Source organism: Equus caballus, chromosome 21 (genome assembly GCF_041296265.1).
Source record: "Equus caballus isolate H_3958 breed thoroughbred chromosome 21, TB-T2T, whole genome shotgun sequence".
Classification (NCBI taxonomy): domain Eukaryota; kingdom Metazoa; phylum Chordata; class Mammalia; order Perissodactyla; family Equidae; genus Equus; species Equus caballus.
The window spans coordinates 61,063,270-61,088,476 of NC_091704.1; the positions used below are offsets into that span (position 1 = coordinate 61,063,270).

Sequence of the window (25,207 nt, forward strand, 5' to 3'; positions counted from 1 at the left end):
TGAACAGAGAATAAGTCATGTACTTCATTTTTTGGTACAATTGTTTGGGAGGACAAAATTGTACAACAGGATAAGATGTGTGAGGCTCTCAGGACAACCCATAATGAAGTTCATTTTGGAAAATAGATTTGCAGGCTTTATGAAAGAGGCGTTTCTTAAAACTTTGATTATTATTATTATTATTTTTGCTGGGAAATATTTGCTCTGAGCTAACATCTGTTACCAGTCTTTCTCTCTCTCTGTTTTTTCTCCCTCTCCAAAGCCCCAGTACATAGCTGTATATCCTAGATGTAAGTCCTTCTAGTTCTTCTATGTGGGATGCCACCACAGCATGGCTACTGACAGACAAGTGGTGTGGTTCTGTGCCTGGGAACTTAACCCAGGCAGCTGAAGTGGAGCATGCCAAACTTTAACCACTAGGCCATCAGGGCTGGCTCAAAACTTTGATATTTGAGTCATTCTTTTTGAATTTATCTTTTGAGGAGCTCTTTGTTTATTTTTCCTGTAGGGATCTCGTGGCCCTGGAAGGGTTTCTATAGTGTGGTTTTGCACTCCTTCTGCTGGGGTCCTAGTGGTTTTGCCATCCCAGATAACTGTTCTATTAATTTCTTGGGTTAGACCCCTCTCATCTCATGTGCAGTATAGACTCAGACCCCTTATCTAGCTGTGGCACAGGTAGATATCAGTTGCTCTAGGGCAGGGCACAGAAAACTCCCCCCACAGGTCAAATCCTGCCTTGCCTCTCTGTTTATGGGTTGTCTGTGGCTGCCTTGGCACTGCCGTGGTTGGTGAGGAGTGAAACAGACCTATGTCCCATAAAGCTGAGGAGAGTTACTATCTTGCCCTTTACAGAGAAAGTGTGGAATCCTGCTCCAGGGAGCCTGTTGTATTCACTCACAGCTCTAGGCTGATGGCAAGACCCTTTGTAGATGGAGTCCTTTAACCCCTCTTGGGTGGGCTGGAGAGCACTTCAAGGCCCTGGTTTTCTGCAGGGGTCTGTTCAGAGTGTTAGGACCCCACAGCTGCTCTACCCACATTGTGATAAAGCCCCCACCCCCTAGGCCCTGTATATGGCCCGGTACCCCTGGAACCTGCTGCGCCCCAAGCCCCATGACTGCTCTCGCTTTCCAGTCCCTCTTTCTTCTGGCTTCTGGGCATTTATCTTTCTTTCAAGCTCAGGTGAGTATTAAATTTTCTGTTATATTTTATCCTATATTATATGTGTTTGTAGAGAATGGGGGGCTATTTTATCTTGATACTAAACAGGACTTTTCGCAATGCTAATTCATTGTGCATAATCAGACTTTATTCTATTTTAGAATGAGTTGCAGAAGTTTATGGATGGTACATTTGAAAAGATTCAAAACACAAATCAAGCTCTAAGTATGTTAAAGAAATTTGAAAGGTAAAGATTAGAAATGTTTTTCTAGGTTTTATTTTCTAAAATTGGGGTAATATGAACACAGTTTAGTTTATGTTATCAGCATTATTTTTTCATATTCTAAAGGAAAGACGATCCTCTCTTGACAATCTGGATAACAAGGTCACAGTTTTTAAGTTCTTCAGAGGATTAAGAGTTTGTTTTATTTCCTCTTAGCTTTGAAGGACCTCGTGACTGCCTGTCATAATATTACTTAATGTTTAAGTAATTTGAAGAAATTCTTAACCAAGTTGCTAGTTTTGCCTAGATTTTGAGCATTGATATTATTTTTTAAAAAACCACTTTGTTGAGATATGATTGGTAGATCTATACAATTTTGATGTTTCTAACATACCAAATAAATATCTTATTCTCTTCCATTAGCATATGTTTTAAAATAAATCTTAAAAAAGATTGCTAGATATCTTCTCATTAATTCAAACCTTTCACTTTTTAAAAAATCAGATTGAATATACCCAATCTTGGTATTGATGACAAATACCGGCGTGTCCTTGAAAACTATGGGGCTGACATTGATATGATCGCAAAGCTGTATACAAAGCAGAAATGCGATCCTCCTTTGGCTCGAGACCAGCCTCCCATTGCGGGGAAGATCCTGTGGGCCCGTCAGCTCTTCCACAGGATTCAGCAACCAATGCAGCTTTTCCAGCAGCACCCAACCGTGTTACGGACGGCTGAAGCCAAACCTGTGATTCGCAGTTACAACAGGGTGGCCAAGGTCCTCCTGGAGTTTGAGGTTCTCTACCACAGGGCGTGGCTTCAACAAGTGAGTCTCTCTTTTGTATTCTTCAAAGACGTGTCCATCGTCTAATCAGTGGGAAAGCCTCCGCTAGCGTTGGGCAGTTTTATTCCATAGAACGTTGGGTTTACAGGGGGTTAATAAGACAGGTTTGCTTGAATGTGGGTAATCAAAGAGTAGAATATGTCCATGAAGAAAAATAATGATTAATTTTGAAAATATATCATAAGCCAGGTAACAGAAAATTATTTGTATTTAATTTACAAACTCCTGAGGGAGAAAATCCTGTTTATTGGTTCCTTTATCTGGTTGGTTAGGACTTTTTTCTTTTTTTTCTTCATTACATTCCTTAATGTGTCAGTAAACACTAGTATGTCTGTTAAACAAAATCTTAAATTTCCTTTGGCCATACTAGGTTAGTCAAATGACATTTAATACCCTGTCAACCTTTGTATTTCTTTGTAAATTGGCAGGAAGCATTTCGGAGGATAAAATTCAGCCTTACAAGGCCTTTAAAGTGGTATCACATTTTCCTGGTTCAATTTTTGGTGTCTGAGCTAATAACAGAGATGTCTCTGTAGTGGTATGCATTGCTTTTCTAGATAACTGAAAACTGAGTTTAATAGGTTTCATGAAACTTTTATTAGGAAAAATAACTGAGTAAGCATGAAGGTATCAGGGAGCTAAATGGCTTCTGAGTAGTCACCATTATGCGGTATCCACTTATCTGTCAGGTGTGAGAATCATGACCCATGCATTTTGTTGAAATTGACTGTGCAACATTACTAACAAAACATGAAGGCCTTTTTCTGAAAATGAATTTAGGAGAAAGTGAGTGATCCCATGGTCTTTACTTTGAGAAGCTCAAGTCCATGGAAGAACACTTAATGATCCTCATTCCCAGAAATGGCCAAGCTAGAAAGCCTGTGTATGCATTGAACTTTCTAATAGCAATAATGTTGATCTCTTCTCACAGATTGAAGAAATTCACGTGGGTCTTGAGGCTTCTTTATTGGTGAAGGCTCCAGGCACGGGAGAATTGTTTGTAAACTTCGATCCTCAGATATTAACCTTATTTAGGGAAACAGAGTGCATGTTGCAGATGGGTCTGGAAGTTTCACCCTTTGCAGCTGCCGTTTTCCAGAAACGGGATATATACAAAAAGAACTTCAGTAACATGAAGGTATAGTACTTTCACTTTTTCCCCTTCCTGGCTATCCCCAGTTTGCATTAAAAAAAATCTGGTCATGGTCCCTCTTGAGGAATAGAAAATTCCCAGGATGGCAGGAGTGGGGTGAGTGAAGGGGAGAGCGCCATAGAGTCAGGCTGTAGAGTTGGCCAGGTCATTACAGATCTCATAAACCAAGGTTATAAGTTTGAGTGCACCAGGAAGCCATAGGAGGAATTTGAGCAGGGGAAAAAGCATGATGTCTTTTATAATAAAAATCATTCTTGCTGCTGAGTGGAGAATAGATTTTGAGGCGGCAACAGGGTCAGTGTAAAGACAGTTTGTAGGCTGTTGCACGGGTTTGGATGGAGATGTTGGTGGCTTGAACTAGGGTGGCAGCAGAATAGATCAGTGAATTAGAGAGTTATGTCAACAGGCAAGTTATGAGAGAACTTAAGGATAAGTCCTGTATTTTTGATGTGAGCAACTCACTGGATTTACTCAAGGTAGGACTATTATATATTGCTGTGTAGGCTATATTCTGCACAACTTGCTCAATAGCATGCAGTGGCTCTGAATGGAAGTTGCATTTATGGATATGGCAAAGACTGGAACTAGTTTATTTTAGGAGACAGGAGGGAATCAATAGTTCCCATCTTAAGTATAAGATGATCTTTAGATATTCAAGTGGAGAAGTTGTCCATGCAGTTAGTCTGGAGTTGAATGGAGAAGTCAAACTTCTGGCATACTTTTGAGAGTTATCAGAATATAGTTGTTGTTTAATGTCATTGTTCTGGATGAGATCTCCAAGGAAGAAAATATAGATAAAGAAGAGTAGAAGGCCTAGACCAAACTCTGGGTTGCGCCAATCTTAACAGATCTGATAGAAGAGGATGAATATGCCAATAAAACTAAGGATTGGCCTTTGAGGAGGGAGGAAACCAAGTGTCAAGGAAGCCAAGAGTAAGTAAGGCCTCACAAGGGAGGCACTGGGCAGCAGTGACAAATACCACCCAGAGGATGATCAAGATGAGGTCAGAGAGGCAGCCATGATACTTGACAACATGGAAACCATTGTTACAATTTCATAGTGCTTAACATCATGGGATAAGGCCAATAAGTCCGTGCATTTGCATAATGCTTTACATTTTAAATCATTTTCATGTTCATTATTCCATTTTATCTTTTCTGCAACCATGTTAGATAATTGGGACAGAATACTATTATGTTATTTTATAGATGACAAAGCCATGGCTTAGAGAAGTTGAATGACTTACCCAAGGTCTCATAGCTATTGGTGACAGAAGTAGGGCTAGAACCAAGACTTGTAGTCTACTGTTTTCCCACCCCTTCATGTTATATTAAAATGTTAATATTGGCAATGGACAGACGTTCTTCAAATGTAGGCTCTTCAAATACTAGTCAGCATGTTGGGATTCGCTTTTAGTCTATTCTTACATGTTAGGAAAATCCATTGGTAAATCTACATATTTACAAAGAAAATAGTATTTTTACTAAGAAACAAAATTTGTCAGTATATAAAATTGCTAATGATAATTTTGTCCACAGAATTGCTGTTTCAGTTACCTGTTGCCTGTGACAAACAATCCCAAAATGTAGTGGCTTAAAACCACCATTTCATTATATCTCATGATTTTATGATTAATGAATTTAAGCAAGGCTTGGCTAGATGATTCTTCTGTTCCCTGCGGCATTGATTAAGGTTATTTAGCTCAGCTGGCAGATGTTCTATCTGGAAATTCTAGGATGGCCTCATTCTTATGTCTGATTCTTTGGTGGGGATGGCTGGAAGCTTTGCTCAGCTGGGACTAAGGACTGGGGTGTCCATGAGTGGCCTGCTAGTATGGAGGCCTCAGGGTAGTAGAATTTCTTATTTGGCAATTTAGGGTTCCAAGAGTGTGTGTTACAGTAAACAAGGAGGAGGCCTCATGACCTTTAGGACAGCCTCATATGCCTCACAGCATCACTTCTGTTGTAATCTGTTGGGCTCCATAAGACCACTCAGATTCAAGAAGAAGGGACATACCCCATCCCATGAGGGAAGGAGGGTCAAAGGATGTTTTAAAACCGCCACAGTTGTAAATGACAATTTGAGCAAGTAAATTATCATCTGGTTGACATTTATCATATCTTTGAGGTTGGAAGAGTTGAAGGTTCCTACCCAACATGAGTAGCTGGTAAGAGCAGATCTATTGGCAAGTTTGGGGGACCGTCTCAGGTGTTGCAAAAGTATTGTGCTGACTATTTAACAGAGCTTTCAGGCTTCTACAGATACGCCAAAGTAGCTGAGAGCTTGTTTTCTTCATCTGTTCCTTGGAAGGCAGTTCAAATGAGAAAAGATAAGCCAGCATAGACCGGTAGTTACGAGTATAGGTTCTGAAGCCAATTTGATATGCATTCAAATCATTATTTTTTGGCAAATTACTTTACTCTTCTGAGCCTCAATTTCTCATTTATAAAATGGATGAATACTACTTCATAGGATTAAAGAACTAAGGTTGGAAGCAGAAGGCTAATTGTAAGAATTTCTTCCCAAATAGAATAAGTGATGGACATTGAAAAAAAGGTGAGCAGTGGAGAAAAGCTTTAGGAAATGTATAAGTAGCTGCTAATAGAACCATCAAATTTAGGCTTTTCCAAAGTGGCTTTCATGGAAATTGAAAGGATATATAGAAATTGTGTAAAAGTATTATAAGAAGAAAGGATTATGTGGCCCATTTGGGAAATGTTGGGTTTAACAAAATTCACAAAGTCCAGTGGGCTTCTTATTTCCTTTTGTAGTTTTCCAGAATCATTAATATTAACTAACTGTCCATGGGGGGAGACATTGTATACAGTGCTTTCCAAACTTGTCCATCCAGGGATCATTTTTCTTATAGGATTTCTTGAGGCTAGTATTTCAGGTAAAACACTTTGGGAAACATTAATCTAATGACAAAGTAATACCAACATGCACATTACAAATATGAGCTTAAAACAATAGTATTTAAGAAGTGCATTAAAGTTACTTTCTTATAATTAATAAATAGTGACATTAAAAGGTAGACTGGAAGCTCTATTAGTCTTATTTAAAAATGGTAACATACGAGCAAAATACTGACACAGTTCAACATTATACAACAGGTAAATTTCAATGGGGTACTAGAATCCACGAGTTTCTGATAACAAATGCTCCTTCTGATAACAACTAATTAATTAATTAGAGAAATATTGATTGATTATCTTCTATGTGCCTGGGACTGTTTCAGACAAAATTCTTGTCTTTATAGAACTTATACTCTAGTTGGGTAAGACAGGAAATAAGCAATGAACATTGTAAATAGGTAAATTATATAGTCTATTAGAAAGAGGTAGGTCCTCTGGAAAAAATAGAGCAGGGCAAAGAGGAAAGAGTACATAGGTGGTTTTTGGTGATGGTTTACAATCTTAAATAGGTAGTCAGCATAGGCCTAATTGAGAAGGTGGCATTTAAGTAATTATTTGAAGGAGATGTGAAGGCCCTAAGGCTCAGGACCAGCAAGGAGGACAGTAGGGCAGGAGCAGGTTAGAGAGGAGAAGAGTGATTGGAGATGAGATCAGAGAAATAATAGGGACCAGACTGAATAGGTCTTTTCAGACTGACATAAGAACTTGCAGCCCGGAATGAGATGGGAAGCCATGTGGCCAGTAAGCAAAAGAAGAACATGATCTGACTTACATTTTGAAAGGATCTCTGTTGCTGCTAAGTTGAGTATAGGTTGTGGAGGGCGTGAGTGGAAGCTGGGAGACAATGGTAGACCATCACAATAATTTAAGTGAGTCAGTGATGGTGGGAGCAGTAGATATGGTAAGCAGGTCAGATGTAGGATCTCTTTTAAATGTGGAACAAGCAAGATATCCTGATGGATTGCACATGGGTGTGAGAGAAAGAGAGGGGTCAAGGATGACTGTAAGTTGGCCTGAGGACTCAAGAATGGCATTGCCATCAGTTGAGTTAGAGAATGCTATGGGCAGAGAAGGTTTGGAGTACGAACCAACTTTCAGTTTCGGACACATTAAGTTTGAAATGTCTGTTATATGTTCAAGTGGAGATGTTGAGTAGGCTGTTGCCATATATGAATCTTGGCTTCAGGAGTGAGATCTGGGCTGGAAATGTAATTTTGTTTTTCTTTGGCATATGGATGACATTTAAAGCCATGACACTTGTTGACATCAACAGTGATTCTGGACTCCTTGTATACTTTGGGTCTTATGTCAACACTTGGTCTATAATCCTAGCAATGGGCTGAGGCAGACCTCTGGTGACTCTGACACTTTGAGTGATGTGTATGGTTCACAGGAAGTGCCCAGAGGAGCAGGAATCATGTGGTGCCAGTGTACAAAGTTGAGTGAATGCGCTTAGTGATGCACAGGCTAAGAAGGCACAAATAACATGACTTGACCTGGTTTAGAAAAGTCACTAAACCTCAGAACTTATCTCCCATTTTGGGCTGGATAGGGGGTGAGAAACTCTTACTTTTAAATTCTTTTTTCTCTCCTCCTCAGTTGTATTTTATTGGATTAGGAATTTGTATTTATAGAAAGATTTCTCATTTTCTGTTCTAATTTCATTTTGGCCGCTCTACCTGCAAGGTTGCTATTGGAGCCCTACATCCGGACCCTAAATAACAGTTATCCTTTTGGATAAAAAAATGAGCTGTTAATAAATATTGAAAGTGAGATATTAACTGATTATTTAACCCCCATTTCATTGCAGATGATGCTTGCTGAATATCAGAGAGTGAAGTCAAAAATGCCTCCCACTATAGAGCAACTGATGGTCCCTCATTTGGCCAAAGTGGATGAAGCTCTCCAACCCGGCCTGGCTGCACTGACCTGGACGTCACTGAACATTGAGACGTACTTGAAAACCACTTTTGCAAAGATCAGTAAGTCTGTCTAAATGGTTATTATTTCTCAGTTTGAAAGGCTGAGTTCTTAATGTCTATTGTATAGTTTCTTATAGATATTGTGATATAAATAATGAAACAAGAAGTGTTATTCTTAAGCTGTTCCATAAGGAAGTTACCAAAATATATGAATTAATTAATTTCCTGGAAACAATATATGTTCACTATTTAATTTTATCCCCAGAGGTTAACTGCGTTTTAAAATTATGCTTATTGCTGGACATGAGAGTTTAAAGGATCTTTAGAGTCATTCAACTTTTTATACTAATAGGTTAGTGTGTTTTGAGACCCTCATTTGAAAGGTTGGAGATTTGGACAGAGTAGAGTGCTGAACAACAGGATATATGGGAAAAGTTCAAGCAAACATTTTTCTTAATGAGGGATAGAATATGCTTTAAAATATATGTAAGGTGATATATTCCATAAAAGATGACTTCCCAGAATGTGTACAGGTATGTCACAAAGAAGGGGTCTGGGCTTGGGTGAGTCTGGGAAATCCAGGTTAAGCAAAGTCAGGCAGGTTTCTTTTCTGGAGGACTTCTCAGAGCCTTTAATATGCCACCGTTTGGTGGGTCTCCAAAAGTGGGCTCTTGTAGGTGGCATTTCCCAGAATTCCTTGACTGTCTTCTAGGATAACATATTAATACCTTATAGACCTTACGTGGTGGGCAGTGGAACACAGTGTGGAGTAGGGTAATGGAGTGGTTTTTCTGGGAAGACTTAGACTGTCTCCTCTCCTACGCAGTGTCCTCCACTTTCTCTTCATGGTCCAATTTTCCCCACACTTTATAGACCAGAATAAGTCTCACTCCCGAGAAGCCCACTCGGACTATTCTACTGCCTGGGACCACTTGCTCCTGTGCCTCCTGTTGTTTTCCAATTGGGACCAGAGACTCTACATTTTGATTTCTTCTAATGGTTTAGTACAGTTCCATCTTTCTCCCCAGATTGACCACAAACAGCATGAAAATCAGGCTATTTCTTTTGTATTTTCTTGGGTGCATACTAGACACCCATACATTTATGGATTTATAGTTGCAATAGTTTTATTTAATTAGTCTCTTTCTGTGTCTTTACCTCCCTAACCCCATTCCTACCCTTTGATCCCATCACCTCATTTCTCGGGCAGCCTTTCCTGGGCCTCTTTTCTGGATATTTCTCACGATGCCTCCTTTTATCAACCTTTTCTCCCTCTCCCCCTTTTTCTCCCTTTTCCTCTCCCTCTCTCTCTTTCTCTTTCTTCCTCAGGTCTTTCTCTTGGTCTTGTATTTGTGGCTGCTAAAGTAATACCTAGTCTATTTATAGCCTAAATTGTCAAGAGCTTATCTCATTGGTAGGTTTTCACTGTACTTTCCCAATAACTTAGAGCTCAGAAGGGCCCAGCTATTTAGTTTACCAGGTGCTGCATACTGAAGAATATTTGAGAGATACTGGATTGGGCATTGCAGTGGAGTGAGGGATTAACAGGTGAACCCTCCTGCCCTCTTTGTTTTGCTTCATAGGTTGGGGGCTGGATTCAAAGACAAATTATAAAAGCATCTTTAGATATGATAGAGATGTGTTTTAGGCTCATTACAATCTGAATGTCTAATAATATAAAATGCATGATCAGACAACCACAGCATTATAAGAGTGGAGACAATTGTAGAAATAATCTTAAATAAGATCTTCAATTTAAAGTTGGAAAACTATGATCCAGAGATGCCAAATGGCTTCTAATGTTGTATAGATGTAAGCAGTAAGGATGAGTCTAGCACTGTTCCCTTGCTTCTAAACCAATATTCTTTCCAAAATATATCTCCTCAGGAACTACAACAAGAGGAAATTGGCTAAAATTTTAGAAGGAAGCATTTATAAAATGTATAAAAACTTTGTATAAGAGTTATCGCAACCAAATTAGAACAGGCTACCAAGGTAGACTTTATTAACATTCTCTCTAAAGAATATTAGGATTAGAGTATTAACAATTTGAATGTCTTATTAGAGTGTTAGCTGGAGACAAGGAGATCATTTCTAAATAAACTCTTGTTAGTTCTCTGGTTCTGTTTTCTTTTTGTAATTTAAATGAAGGAACTGAGGTCAAACAAAGATTAAATGTGTTCGAGCGGCAAACCGTTGAGTCTCAACAACAGTTGGATTCTTTATTGGGTTAGAGACCTAACCTTTCTATCTACAGGTGGTTATTTGTATCATACATTGAAGAGAGTATTGACCACTCTTCAAAATATCACACAGGACTTCTATCGACATGATTTTGCACAATCTATGCATAGATGTTGTGTGAGTTCCCTATTGCAGCTGCAACAAGTTACCACAAACTTAGTGGCTTAAAATAACAGAGTTATGGGAGTGAAAAGTCCAAAATAAGTCTTAAGGAGTTAAAATCAGGCTATTAGCAGGGATGCTTCCTTCCAGGGGATCTAGGGAGAGAATCCTTTCCAGCTTCCAGAGGCTACCTACATCCTTTGGCTCTTGGTCACTCCATCTTCACAACCAGCAGCATAGTATCTTCAGATCACTTTCTCACTGTCCCTCTGTTTCCACAATCACATTTTCTTCTGTCTGCCTCCCTCTTATAAGGACCCTGTTGACTACCTTGGCTCCCCCTGGATAATCCAAGACAATCTCCACATCTTAACATCCTTAACTTGATCATATCTGCAAAGTTCCTTTTGCCATGTAAGGTAGTATTCGCAGGGGATTAGGATGTGGACATCCTTAGGAGGCCACAGATGTCCTTGAAAATGAATCACAGATTCTTCAAAGGCAACAACTTACTACAGATGTCTTTGAAGCAGCTTTGAAGAATCAGAAATAGTAAAGAATTTTATTGAGCACACATGCTTAGATAAAAGCATTGGCTCTCTTTTGGTTTTGAATAAGTTTACTGGGCAGAACTATTTGGTATCTTCAGTAGCCTCTTTAATAATTAGCTTAGAAATGATTGAAACTTTTAGGTCTTTAATCTTTAGGAAGTCAAGGTATTTTTCTAAGGAAGTGTTTACATCTGTGATACATCATGAATATGTAACGTGGACTTTTCTGTATTTGATTTTAATTTCATTTCCTAGAAGAAAGTAGTATCAGAAAAAAAGAGAATTTGGGGCTGGCCCTGTGGCCGAGGGGTTAAGTTTGCGCGCTCTGCTGCAGGCGGCCCAGTGTTTCATTGGTTCGAATCCTGGGTGCGGACATGGCACTGCTCATTAAACCACGCTGAGGCAGCGTCCCACATGCCACAACTAGAAGGACCCACAACAAAGAATATACAACTATGTACTGGGGGGCTTTGGGGAGAAAAAGTAAAAAATAAAATCTTTAAGAAAAAAAAGAAAAAAAGAGAATTTACTGTTTAACGTCCATTGAAAAATCTGTTTACCCCTTAGATGGAGATCCATTAACCATCGTTTCTACTTTTGATGCAAAGCTTAATTTCCTGCAGAATAGGCCTTTCCATCCATGGAAGTTAGTGTCCAAGATTACTTCAGCACAACTTAAAAAACGTACCTTATTATAGTAAGAGTAAAAGAAAAATTGGGGGAATTTCACTTCAATAATATATGTTGAATACCTCCCATGGAATAGGCACTGGGCCAAGTGTTGAAGGAGCAAGAATGAAAAAGATGAATTCCAGAAGTTAAGACAATGAGTAGACAATACGGTATACACAGAGGTGGAAGGATGCTCAGGGGCCAATGCCGGTGCAGCAGGATGGGGCCATTTGAATACGTGCAGATTCATAGAAAGCCTCCCGGGGGGATGCATTTAAGCTGGATCAAGTCTGCATCAGAGTTAGACAGGCTGAGACAGCTGGGAAACTGGTTCAAGAAAGAACAGTGTGAGAAGCACTCGAGAAACAACAGTGTGGAGTGACTTTAATCCTGCTTTTACGACTGTAGTTTAATCAAGTGTTGATTTATTTCTTAAAACAAAATGCTTAATCTCTTTTATTCTCTTTTATTTTTTCCAAAGAGGACCTGGAATTGCTGCTTGACAGGGTCAATGACTTGATAGAGTTCCGCATTGACGCCATTCTAGAAGAAATGAGTAGCACGCCTCTTTGTCAACTCCCCCAGGAGGAGCCACTTACCTGTGAAGAGTTTCTCCAAATGACAAAGGTTATTACAAGATTGATGTTTTTATTTGAATACATTTTTTATGATTCATTTTTCTATAAAGGACATTTTTTGAAGCATAAATTACATTTTTTTCTCCACCCATGATTTGTCTGTGATAGATTTGATTCAAACACAGAGCCTTCTGACAGTAATTTGAAAATGAAGAGGAATGTATCTAAGGAGTCACTTAGACATGAGGAACAAATCATTTCTTTTCAGATCAGTAGAAGATAAATTGCCTTAGAACACATTTCTCATTTTACCATATCTTTTGAAGAATAGAGCTATTTTGCTGCAGAGCTTTTAATAAGCTAAGGTTAATTAATAAAACAATTGTTTTAAACAGCTTCTGGACAGAATTTCTTCTTTAGACTTTTCTGTAGACCAGTGTTTCCCAAACTGGTGTTCTGTGGCACACAGTCCTGGGGCTGTTGCCAGGAAACCTGGGAAAGGGGGAATCTGTGTTGAAACTGCTTAGGGTAAAAACTGTACTTTCCCCTTACGGATTCTTTACACGTTAGCATATCAGAAGAAGGGCTTCAAAAGGTCTCCTGGAAAAGAGCCCATTTAACTTTCTTTAACCCATTATTTCTCAAACTTATTTGCAAATGGGATGCTTGGTCCCCTGTGCCAGGATTAAGATCCTGGGAGCAGTGCTCCATGAAGTGCCACTTTGGGAAAGTCACTTTAGCATTGTTTACAGTATTCCTGATGGGCATCCTGATTATAAGAACTCATCAATGGTGCTTATAATGCAGTATGTCAGGAGTCGCCGAAACCATCCCCACTAGAAGGAGACTCATGGAATTCAGAATCTAGTTGCACTGAAGGCTGAGACATTACTGCAAAGTAACGAGGACACACAGTCAGACCATAAGGGAAAAGACAGGTGGAGTTTAGAGGAATGTGTATGCGGCTTCCTTAAGGTTTCTCTGTCTCACGAGGGGCCACACAGAGCTCTCTCCTCCCAGCAACAAAAATGCAGCAACACATGTGCAACATTTCTGCCCAGGAAAGTGCGTTAGAGACTCAATGCCCAAGGCTTTTGTTGGGTCTCGTCATGTAGGCACCTTCTGCCTATCATGGACCAAAATTCCAGACATCCCGAAGGAAAGCAAGAGTTCAGCATAAACCACACTGTTTGCACAGGCAGTCTAGCCACAGTGAGCCACTCTTGTCAGCTAAGGAACTGGGAGAATCCTCCCGAAATCCCGTCTCCCAGACGCCAGCCAGAGACCGACCTCACAAGCAGGCTAGCAATCTCAGGCTTGCAATGTTCACCCTTTTCTGTGTGTATGGTAATCTTCAGTTTATGTTAAATCATTGTTATATAATGAATACTAAATGTCTACATTTTAGAAATTTCTGGTTCTTCCTTCTCTCAGACTCGCTAACTATGGGTAGACCCCAAACTCCCCTTTGTTTCTCCTGCTTGTTTGTCATGCTTTCCCCCCGAGAAATCACTTGACTCCATGGTTTTAAAATTACCTCTATTCTTATGATTGTTTTATAAAATGCTTTTGTTGTACTTTAAAAGCAAGTTTTAGAATATTTTTTAAAAATGGGAAAAAATAGCATTTTTATCAATCACACCACCGTTGTTATAATTTTGATGTACTACCTATTTACATGTCTCTTAATAAATTTGTAATCCCAACCACAGACACAGCAGATTTTGAATAGTGTTTTTTTTTCTTTTTTCCACTTGGCTTTTCTTCACAAAGTATTTTTGATGTTGCTGTATGGCTTTCACAGCCACTATTTTAGTCTTGCCTTCAGAATGTTCTATTGAGTTTGATGTACCTTAATTTTCTTACTAATTTCTTGTTGCTGGACATTTAGATAGCTTCCAAAGTTTTGCTCTTTTGACAAGTGCTACAATGAATATATTTGCATGTATCATGCTTTTTTCCCCTTTAGTATTATTTTCTCCTCCAAAGTAAGATTGTCACATCAAAGAGTGTGGCTTTATTTAATGGATCTTAATATTTGTAACCAAGCTGCTGTTCAAAAGGATGGTATCAATTTACAATGCCACCAGCAATGTGACAGTACCGATTTCACTATTGCCCAACAAACACTGTTTCATTATGATTATAATAAATTATAATAAAAATTTTATTACAGTAAATTATATAATAAATAATATATTCATTATAAATATAATAACCTACTCTAATAAATTATAATAAGAAATGATAAATTATTATAATTTTTAAATTGTAGTTCAAGTAGCAAAATCATAGAACTTAATTTTAATTTGCATTTTTGGTTACCAATATAAATGAATGATTACCAATATAAATGAATGATTTTTCTTGAATTTGTTTACTTTTTATAATTCATTTATTCCTTCAACAAATTCTGTGGAGCTCCTATGCAATCACTCCTGGGGATACAGGAGTAAGCAAAACAGATGAGATCCCTGCCATCATGGAGCCCACTTTCAAGTGGAGGAAACAAACAAACAAACAAACAAGCCAATAAATAAACAATGTATCAGGTGGTGATAAGTTAAATGGAGAAAAATTGAGGGTAATGGAGAAAAGGAGTACCTGATAGAGAGTTGTGATTTTATGTTGCTGGTCAGGCATGACATCTGTGATTACATGTGAACACAAGAAGTGAGGAAGTAGAGGCACATGAATATCTTTGGGGGGAAAGCATTCCAGGCAGAGAGAATAGCAAGTGCAAAGGCCCTGAGGCAGAAGCTTGTTATGGTAGCTGGAGGAAGATGCTGAGTTGAAGTTCATTGAGTATGTTCATATGCTGAGGGGGAAAATCAAGGAAAGAAGGACAAGGCGAATGATTGGTAAGTGTGGTCTCTGAAGAAGCAGGACTGTCTGTGACTTAGAACTCAGATTGTGTGATTATTCTTAAACAGAAGGAGAAACATTACATTCACTAAAGGGGGGTCGGGGGTTAATGATGGAAGCTGGTTTGTCTTCTGGGTGAGAGCATGGGGTCAGGGAGTTGGGTGAGTCCTGTGTCATGGCCATCATTTGCTTTGTGCTGTAGAAATCAAGGTCATTAGCTGAGTGTGATGGAGGTGGGTGGTGTAAAGATTTTAAGACACAGTGATTTGAGGACACAACTATTATAGGGGCTGGTAGAAGAATGTGACTGGAGTCACATAGAAGACTAGGGGCCTGATTGAGTTCAGGGACCATGAATTCCCAATGCCAAGAACCTGCATTGCCATGTCTTGTGTGTGCAAGTGGAGAGGGTCGGTCACCTGCTTCATTTGGGTTGGGCTTCTCCTGGGTGGGGCAGTGGAAGGCTGAGGGAGTAAAGGATATTGGCACAAGAGTGGTTGAAGTGAGAAATTATGCTGTTAGGAGAGGGTCTGTAGAGTCAGGATTTAAGATGCAGACTTTAAAGAATATTAGTGATCTCTCAGAGAACAAGGAGCTAGCTTATACGGAGTGAGATGAACAAGCTTGACAAACATCGGTTCTGTGGTTCTGTGTGATTTGCTAACCAATAATAATAACAAGCACTTCTTGAGTACTTACTTTGTGGCGGGCACGGTTCTTAGCGTTTTATGTACATTATCTTATGGAATACTCACAACAATCTAAGGTAGGCTCTGCCATAATCGCCATTTTGCAGATGGGGGAACCAAGGCCCAGAAGGATTTCCAAGAATCACACAGAGCTAGGATTTGAACCACATTGTTTGGTGCCAGACCCTATACTTGTTACTAGATGATGATAACTCTATCCCATCCCTTACTCAATGTCTGAGTTGCCTCCTGTTCATAGCTATCTTTGTCTCTTTTTCATGACTGTCTCTGGGCTGGGGATGGAGATTGGTAGTTGGGGGAAGTTCTGAGTTGGAAGCGAAATTGTTATTTTATATTTTATTTGATGATAAAGAAGTTTAATAGTTAGTTTCAGGACTCATCAAAATGTTCCTGTTTGAATGGCATCAAAATGTCATGTGCCCTGTAGCAGTGGAGTGGAGGTGAAGGTTCTGGGTGATAAGGAGGTAAATGAATTGTGAAGCTGATGTTTGGAATGGATGGTCCCTGAGTCCACAAGAGTCTCAAGATGAATCATAGCGGAACCTGGAATGGAGCCGGAGACTATGACCAACAGAGTCTATTGCTTCATGAACTTATTTCCAACCAGGGGGTAGATCACTTACTGTTTACATCTGTCCCTATCTGTCCGCCTGTCTGTCTGTCTATCTATGTATCTACCTATCTATTTACCGTCTGTCATCCTACAGAATTGATCACAGTGCCCCAAACACATTACGGAGTGAGATGAACAAGCTTGACAAACATCGGTTCTGTGGTTCTGTGTGATTTGCTAACCAATAATAATAACAAGCACTTCTTGAGTACTTACTTTGTGGCGGGCATGGTTTTTTAAATCTCATTCTTGAGAAATGTGTAATCTACTTGGAGGGGAGGGGACTATCTGAAATTAATTAGGGGTTGACTGTGGCTTGATGGCAAAGGTGAGGCAAAGGTGAGGAAGAAAGGCTGGCTAGAGCAGATTTATGTGAAATGAGGGAAACTTCATGGAAAGAGAGGCTGCTCATGGTGCTGGGAGTTGTCTCCTCTGCTGCTGGAGAAGTAAGTGTAATTTTGGTCCATGCATGCTGTTCCACTTGGTTTCCTTGTCTTTAATGCATTCCTTTACAGGATGCCTGGCCTGGGTTAGGGGCTGAGCATCATTGGAGGTCAAAATCTCATGTGGAGGCTGAACCTATGGCCTTACTACCGTTACTGAAGTGCCTGCAAGAGCTCGGTCAACAAGTATGACACTGTGCTAATTCTTTTTTGGTAGGACCTTTGTGTAAATGGTGCTCAGATACTACACTTTAAAAGCTCATTAGTGGAGGAAGCCGTCAATGAGCTAATAAATATGTTGCTGGATGTGGAAGTTCCATCTAAAGAAGAAAGTGAAAAAATATCCAGTGTGAATAGTGCTGATTCAAAAACCAAAAATTCAGGTAAGAGATGGGGTCTTGGAAGGTCTTGCTTTTCTAGGACATTGCGGAAAACTAAAATTTAATTTCTACATATCAATTAATTTCACACTTCTAAAAACACCCTCCCAATTTTAGAGGGACATTTATAAATCTGAAATTATGATTCTGAGCATATTGTAATGACTCTATGTCATTAATTCCCATTATTTTTTGTTAAACTCTACAAACATATACTTTGCATTGGCCCCTGTTAGCTCTCTTTGCAGGTATGTGTGCGTGTTTTTTATCTTATCAGTGGAGTAGGATGGATTCTGGATTGGAATTCCTGTTGAAGTACGTCTACACTAGAGCAAATCTTTTGTGGGACAGATGAGGACACTGAGAGGCAGAGAAGGGAAATTATTCCCCCGAGCTTTTATGGCTGTTGGAGGAGGAGCGAGCACGAAAACCCAGGTCCCTGAGGCCCAGTCTTGCTTTTTCGGCCATAGCTCCTGCCTCTCCTCTGTTTCCTTCCTTTGAGGAGGAGAGGCTTCCATCAGTGCACCTGGTGCCCGGATTTCCTTTTCCTGTCCTTTGATGGCTTCAACTTCTAAGAAGTGTGACATTTGTTGTTAAACTTGCCTGTCATTTATCTTAATTTTCCTGTCTTTAATTGCAATAGCTGGTTCTCCCTCTCTCTCTCAATCTCTCTCATCTTGTAACAGCAAAAAGAGAAGAAGGAATTTCCGACACTTTGACATCTTCCCTTAATGCTGGGGCAGGTCTCCTGCCTTTGACGACTATCGCGAGAAAGAAGAAAGAGACGGAGATGTTGGAGGAAGAAGCCCGCGAGTTACTCTCTCATTTCAACCATCAAAACATGGATGCTCTTCTGAAAGTCACGAGGAATACGCTAGAGGCCATTCGCAGGCGCATTCATTCCTCCAACACGATGAACTTCCGGGGTAATAACCCCACACAGTTTAACTACTGGCTGGCCAGGCATGGTTGCTGGTTGTGTGTATACCTGTTCTATTTAAATAATTAAAAACCCCCCACCATTTATTGAGTGCCTCCTTATAAGTTTATATGTTATGAACTTTGTTTATCCCAACAATTCTATGAAGTAGATACCATCATTACTCTCATTTTAAAACTGAGAAAACTGAGCACAGAAAGGTTAAGTTATTTACCTAAAGTCATTTAGCTTTTGTTAATAACATAATAATTGACATCACTTTTAATCTTTTTGTCATATGATGAAAACATGTAAAATGAATTATTTTAATTAGTGAAAGAAAAAATACATACTTTTAAAAGAAGATATATAGAAAGATAATTTCATTGTTAAATTATTAGGTTATTAGCTAGTCTCATAAGGTGATAAAGATCTTATTAATGCCATCTTTTCCAAAGCAGAAAATGCTTTACTATTTTTGTGTAATAGTTTGTATTTTTTACTATTTTGTGTCAATATACTTTCAGTATACTTTCTTGTTGTTTTCCTCATTCTCAATACAATCATCTCTTCCTCAGCACATTTCACAAATAAGTGTTGCATTTCCCAGATGGGCCACAAAAATCCATCAAATATAGAGACATTCTGAAATTAAATTTTAAATTAAAAAATAGTAAACAATAGAATAACTAATTAATTAAAATGGGAAAGGAATAGGATAATAAAACCTTTTTATTCATTTTGAATACTGGCATTTAAGGGAAACCATCTCTAATATTTAATTAAAAGTGGATGAATAAAAGTGGAAACATTGAAAGAATTTTTTGTTTGGTGCCATGGTTTATTACGTTTTATTTCACTTCAGAATGGAGGGAGGATAGTTCTTTTCTTTGACACATGGATATTATTAGAGCTTATCAACTGTTGGTTGATATGCTGAATATTGAATGACATATCTTTCCCAACTTTATATATTGTAGCTATTTCCAAAGATGTAAAAAGTTATACCCACACACACACACATACATACATAATACATATCTGTGTTTATATACCTATACCTATACTCAACTTTAAAAGCCCTTTGGATGTAAATGCTGAGTCACACTTTATTTCTTCTCCACTCTTTAACTGCTCTGAGTTTGGGTTATACACAGGGTGGTAGGAGAGGCGTATGTTTTATTTGAAATTCTAAACTGGTTGCTTGTTCTGACTTTGGCTTGGTCTGGTAGCTATCCTTGTTCTTCACGCCTTGCTTACTTATTCTACATTTAGCTAATTTGTTAGCATCCTGTTATTTGGACAGCGCTGTCTTTAATATTTTAGATAAGAGTTTGCACAATAAGCCTGAGCCCACACAGCGGGTGTCCTTTGTGGAGGGTGTCCCAGTAGGTTGTCATCAGCAGAAAAGGACTTGGATTCCACTGAACTGCTCTGTTATATTGAGCAAAGCTAGAGCCCCCATTAGCTTTTATTCATTCATGCATTCAAAATATTTGTCCCCTTATATACCTACGCTGTCTTGTTCTAAGTGCTTTAATTTTTCTGGTTAAAAATGAAATAAATCCCATTTTGAATTAAAAAGATTAATCTTTCCTGTTTTGTGTTAACTCAGACAGTAACAGTGCGTCTAAGATGAAGCAGAACAGTCTGCCCATTTTCCGGGCAGGCATCACTCTGGCCATTCCCAACATTGCGATGGCGCCCGCTCTGGAAGACGTACAGCAGACACTGAACAAAGCCGTGGAGTGCATCGTCAGCGTCACCAAAGGGGTTAGACAGTGGAGCGGTGAGCTGGTGTCCAAGGTGGGTGTGCGATGAAGAAATCGTTTCACACGGAAGCTGCTTCTTTTACACATGGGACTGAGCTGAGAAATATCCTTTTATGTTACAGAAAAAGATGCATGAAAGAAAAATGGCTACTTTGCGGAATAATGAAGACAGTGATTCTGATGTTGAAATGGGAGAAAACGAACCTCAAGGTAAATGTTCTTTCAGTTCTTTTTAACTAGTCATTGGAAACCAACATTTACTGAGCTAAAATGTATTTTCCTTCCATACAATTCTCGATCAGATTAGGTTGGAATACTAATCTATGAGCCAATTTTAAGTTTGCAAAATACGTAATCCATGTATTCTAATATCATCGTTTAAAATAGCATATTTTTAGTGGTTATGTTACATTTGTGGCTACGTCACTGATTTCTGATCCAACGGGGCACAAGAAACATTTTAGTTTCGCAGTTTAAAGAGAAACTTGTCATCACAGTGAATATTTCCTGACATTTAAGAGACATTTTGTATTTTGACCTATTATGTGTCCTGTTTTGCTAACGTGCGGTGATTTTTGCTGTATATCTTATGGTTTTCATTTATATTCTGTAAAATTAGTTACTTGTTGCTGATTGTCTTTTGACAAGTGTCTTGGGATCAGGATGTTTTCACTCAGGGTGTTCTGAGTCAGGTCAAATAAAGGTAGGCTCTTTGATTAGGGCTTTTCCAGGGAGCTTCTAGACAGGTCAAATAGTGACAATTCTGTGGGGCTCTTGAGGAGGTGCACACCCAGTCTGGCCCCTCTGGTGACTTCTAGGCTACTGCTAGGCTGTGGTTTCCATGGCCACAGTGGTTGCAAGGCTCCTGTTTCTCAAGGCTCTATGTAGCTGGTGAGGGGGCAGTGGGTGTAGAACCAGTTGAAACACCACAAAACTCACTGCTGTTACCAAGACTCAGCATTTTTTCTTGAATAAGCAAGAATTCCTTGGATTGTTGCAAGCTTTGGTTCATTTCCAGAGTCCTGAAAATTGATATTGACAAATTTTCCCACTCTTTTCGGTTGCTTTTATAAAGAAGGTTTTAGAGGTTCTTGCTTTACCATTAGACAAATCCCCTCAACTTTTTAAAGCATGTGCTCTATGCTGTCGATATAATCTTGTCTCTCTCTTTTTTGCTTTTAGATACCTTTGAAATAGCATCTGTAAACTTACCCATTCCCGTGCAAACCAGGAACTATTATAAGAATGTTTCTGACAACAAAGAGATTGTAAAATTAGTTTCTGTGCTTAGCACTATCATCAACTCCACCAAAAAGGTATGTCAAGAGGGTTTGTCGCCTGGGCTCTTTGCTTTACAATATGTGTCTGTGGGAAGCTAAGCATCACAAGCTTGTCTGACATGCGGCCCGGGGCTCACCCACTGTGCCTTCAGCAAGAGACTTCTGGCGTCTTGTATGCGCTCGGCAAACGTTTACTTAACTGAAGATCTTTTGTTCTAGATTACAAGGTGAAAGAGAACTTGTTATTCCTATGTTTTATATTGTGTTCTGTTTAATGCCTTTAACCTCCTTATTTATTTAGTACAAATAAATCTGTTAAAAAATTTGCTATGTCCCAAACCACAGGTCAGACTGGTATTAAAATTACCCTCCAAAGAGTCCGTGATACTAGTACATTTGAAATAGAATAAGATTTGCAGTCGATTTTTCATATTTGTGTTGTCAGGCAAATCCTATAAAATATCACATGAAAATTTATGTATATTGCCACATGGAAATCAGACAATACTGAGAATAGAGAAAATATTAGTATTATCAGTACAAACTTCTACTGGACATGGATGTAAATTTGGGTTAATTTTTTCTTTCAACTTAGTCTTCTCTCAGCTTCCCCTTTTTGTTCAGGCAAATCTGTTGTGGTGGTCAAAGACTCAAAACCCTGAAGTTAATTTATACTTAAAAAAAATCTGTGTTCACAGTGCCGCTAAGACCTGTTGACTCTTTAAAAATGTTTCTCAGTGTTGAGGGAATAGTTGTCACTCAGTCAACACATCTTTTCTATTACTGAGTTTTGACAGAATGAGTTGCGTTTGTTTGAAAGCATTTGGAAAAGCTACCGTGGCTGTAACCATGTGCGGAAATATTATTGTTTAACTTTAATTTGTTCCCAAGGGAACTGGAAGCTTTTGCGTTTGTACGTTTTCAATTTTCCTTTCGTAATATAATGAAGGTCTCGTATTTAATTTTGCCCTAGGGACAGTGTTCACATAATTCAATTTAACAAATATTTATCTATTGCTTAGTTTAGCAAGCTCTACACTAAATGATAAAGGCAAGTAGAGTATCCTATGATGGTAATAAACAATCAGATATATTTTCAGATGTCTCAGTAATCATGGAAAATACAGTAAAATAAATCAATAATGAAGTACATTACTTTCTCTGAATATAAGCTGCCAGTATTATGAAAATCTCAGGGTAAGATATAGTAGTTGAGATTAACATACTGCTGGCAACAAAATGCTTCTCTCTGTGTTACTTTTGTTGCATTTGCTATTATGTGAAGGAAATGTGTAGCTCTTAGTCTTCTTAAAATAAGAGAAAAGGTTTTAGCACATAGAAGAACTTGCAGGACATTTTTAAGATTGATAGGATGGATAAATTGTTTCTGGAAGAATTAATACACACAGTGACAGTGTAAGACCAGCCCTCCACAGCCGCAGACCCTTCTGAATGATTCTCCCTCAACCACAGACAATCCTCTGATCCCATCCCCTTTCCTCTTGCCACAGCTGATTGGATCAGCACGTACACCTACATTCAGCACGTCCATAGGCCGGCCATCAACTGAGAGCATTGCCTGGCTTGAAAGATGTGCTGGTCCAAATAATAAAATAACCTTGGCAATAAAAATGACTTAAGCAGAACAGCTCTGCATGTGTAGTTCATGTAACTTTTCCTTTAAGCTCTGGGTTACCTCCACTCAAAAAAGTTCCAATTTAATAAAGACTGACACTTTCAGATACAATAAATGAGAGTCTAAAACTTATCTGGGTAGGGTATAGTCTTAATATTATAAACGCTTGCATGTTGAAAGAGCTCAAGATTCTTGAATTTTTACCTATATTCATGAGTCTTTGATAACCTATAATTCATTCTCCAAGTCATCATACATTTGTGAATATGTCTACATGCTGTTGCAATGCATTCTGGGTATGCACATCAACATCTCAGCCCATGCCAGAGGATCAGTTGTAGTTGGGAGAAGCAGTGGCAGGTTAGCTTTCTGCATGTTAATGTGTGGGAAATCTCAACACATATTAGGCCTGAGGCTCTGAGGGACCCTCTAGCTGTGTGTGGGAAGTTGGAGTGGAGCTGCTTTGGTGCGGGTTGGTGAAATTCACTTAAAGCAATTGGACCATTTGGAATGCTGTTGGTGATGCTCTATTTTTTCAAATAATGGCATTTTTGATTCTATCTCAGTTTTGAAAATTGTTTCTTGTGCAGATGTAACCATGAAATTATAATCTAAGCCAATAGAAAAAGTTGATTCCCAAGAGGTAATTAACTTAGAAATGAAGAGAAGGATTTTCAATTATTTGTAAATGATATGATTATCTACCAAGTAAATCCAAGAGGCTAATCTGAAAAAATTTATAGCCCAGTAAGAGTTAAGTTAGTAGTCAGTTGAAGGATAATTATAAGCATTTTTGCTGTAATGCAGTAAACATGTTCCTGAAAATACTGTCTTGCAAAATTGCTCATTTAATATAATAAGGATTATGAGAAAAACAGGGTTGAGGCAGACACACAAAACATAGGAAATTTTGTAACCAGAGTAGCAACAAAAGCATTAACAATCATAGTAAAATATTAACCCATTTAATAGCGCTATAATAAGAACTTTACTATCAAAAAGTGAAAGAAACTTGGTAGAAGGTCGTGTAGGAAACAATCAAAGCTGCTGAGTTATAAAAATAAAGGTAAAATATGCAAAGATCAAGTTGAACTGGGCAAAGAACATTCTCAAAACGAAGTGGTGGCCAAATTGACCCAAAAGCAAGAAGTGGCACAAGGAGTGTGGCACAAAGGATTGCCACTTCAGCTGGTAGAAAACAAGGGGCTGGGAAAACAGCATTTGATAATGTGACCTCCCCATTATATTGACATCATTCCTAGTTTCCAATTGCGAGTGAGCCAATTCATCTTACAGAAGCACACTCTCTAGCAAAGAGGACTATTTATTAAAAAATATGTCAGACGGAGAAAGCCAAACACTGTATGATTTCACTCATATGTGGAAGATGCAAAAACAGCAACAGCAACAAACAAACACATAGATACAGAGAACAGATTGGTGGTTACCAGAGGGGAAGAGGGTGGGAGGAGGGCAAAATGGGTAAAGGGACACATGTGCATGGTGTCGGATGGCAACTAGACTTGATGGTGAACACGATGTAGGTTATACGGAAGTCAAAATATAATGACGTACACTTGAAATTTATATAATGTTGTAAACCAATGTGATCGCAATAAAAAAGAGAAAAAAAATCAGTTTTTTTTGGTAAACATGTGCCTTCCATAACCAGTTATAAAAATAGTGGAAAAAGATCCTGTTTACAATAACATCATCATTGAAAAATACTTAGGAACATACATAATAAGTGTTTGGGATCTCTAAGAAGATTCATCTAAAACTTAAGAAGGAATTTCAAAAAAAGATGGAAATATTTGGAAACACATGCTATGTTCCTGGATGGGAAGATTTAATGTTGTACAGATGGCCATCCTTATCCAGTGAATTTCTACATTATATGTGATTTAATACAATCTCTCAATGGGATTTGATGCTGGATATATTCTGTTTGCCCCTCCAGAGTCTAATCTCCACCTTCTGACCTTAGGGAACAAGTCAGTAGGTTTCCACTGAAGCTTTCAGTAGATTCGACCAATGAGAGTCTGGGAGGAGGTCTGGGGGCAGGGGGGCGGGTGGGAAGAGTGAGTTTAGAGTATTTTTTTCCATAGCACTCTCTCTGTGGCATGATTTGAGCTGTGTGTTATTTTGTGTGTGTGTGTGTGTGTCTGTGTGAGGAAGATTGGCCTTGAACTAACATCTGTGACAATCTTCCTCTATTTTGTATGT

The 25,207-nt window shown here is 38.7% G+C and overlaps 1 protein-coding gene across 2 annotated transcripts in view; it reads left to right on the plus strand.

Moving 5' to 3' along the window:
• The window catches only part of DNAH5 (dynein axonemal heavy chain 5), a 267,250-nt gene that overhangs the window by 82,010 nt on the left and 160,033 nt on the right, over positions 1 to 25,207 (plus strand). For both annotated transcript variants that reach the window (XM_023625835.2, XM_023625834.2), the window contains exons 13-22: positions 1,320 to 1,405; positions 1,886 to 2,207; positions 3,157 to 3,363; positions 8,105 to 8,276; positions 12,267 to 12,412; positions 17,212 to 17,377; positions 18,061 to 18,300; positions 19,909 to 20,099; positions 20,188 to 20,275; positions 21,248 to 21,381. In XM_023625835.2, coding sequence (XP_023481603.2) covers positions 1,320 to 1,405; positions 1,886 to 2,207; positions 3,157 to 3,363; positions 8,105 to 8,276; positions 12,267 to 12,412; positions 17,212 to 17,377; positions 18,061 to 18,300; positions 19,909 to 20,099; positions 20,188 to 20,275; positions 21,248 to 21,381 — 1,752 coding nt within the window. The remainder of the gene's footprint in view (positions 1 to 1,319; positions 1,406 to 1,885; positions 2,208 to 3,156; positions 3,364 to 8,104; positions 8,277 to 12,266; positions 12,413 to 17,211; positions 17,378 to 18,060; positions 18,301 to 19,908; positions 20,100 to 20,187; positions 20,276 to 21,247; positions 21,382 to 25,207) is intronic.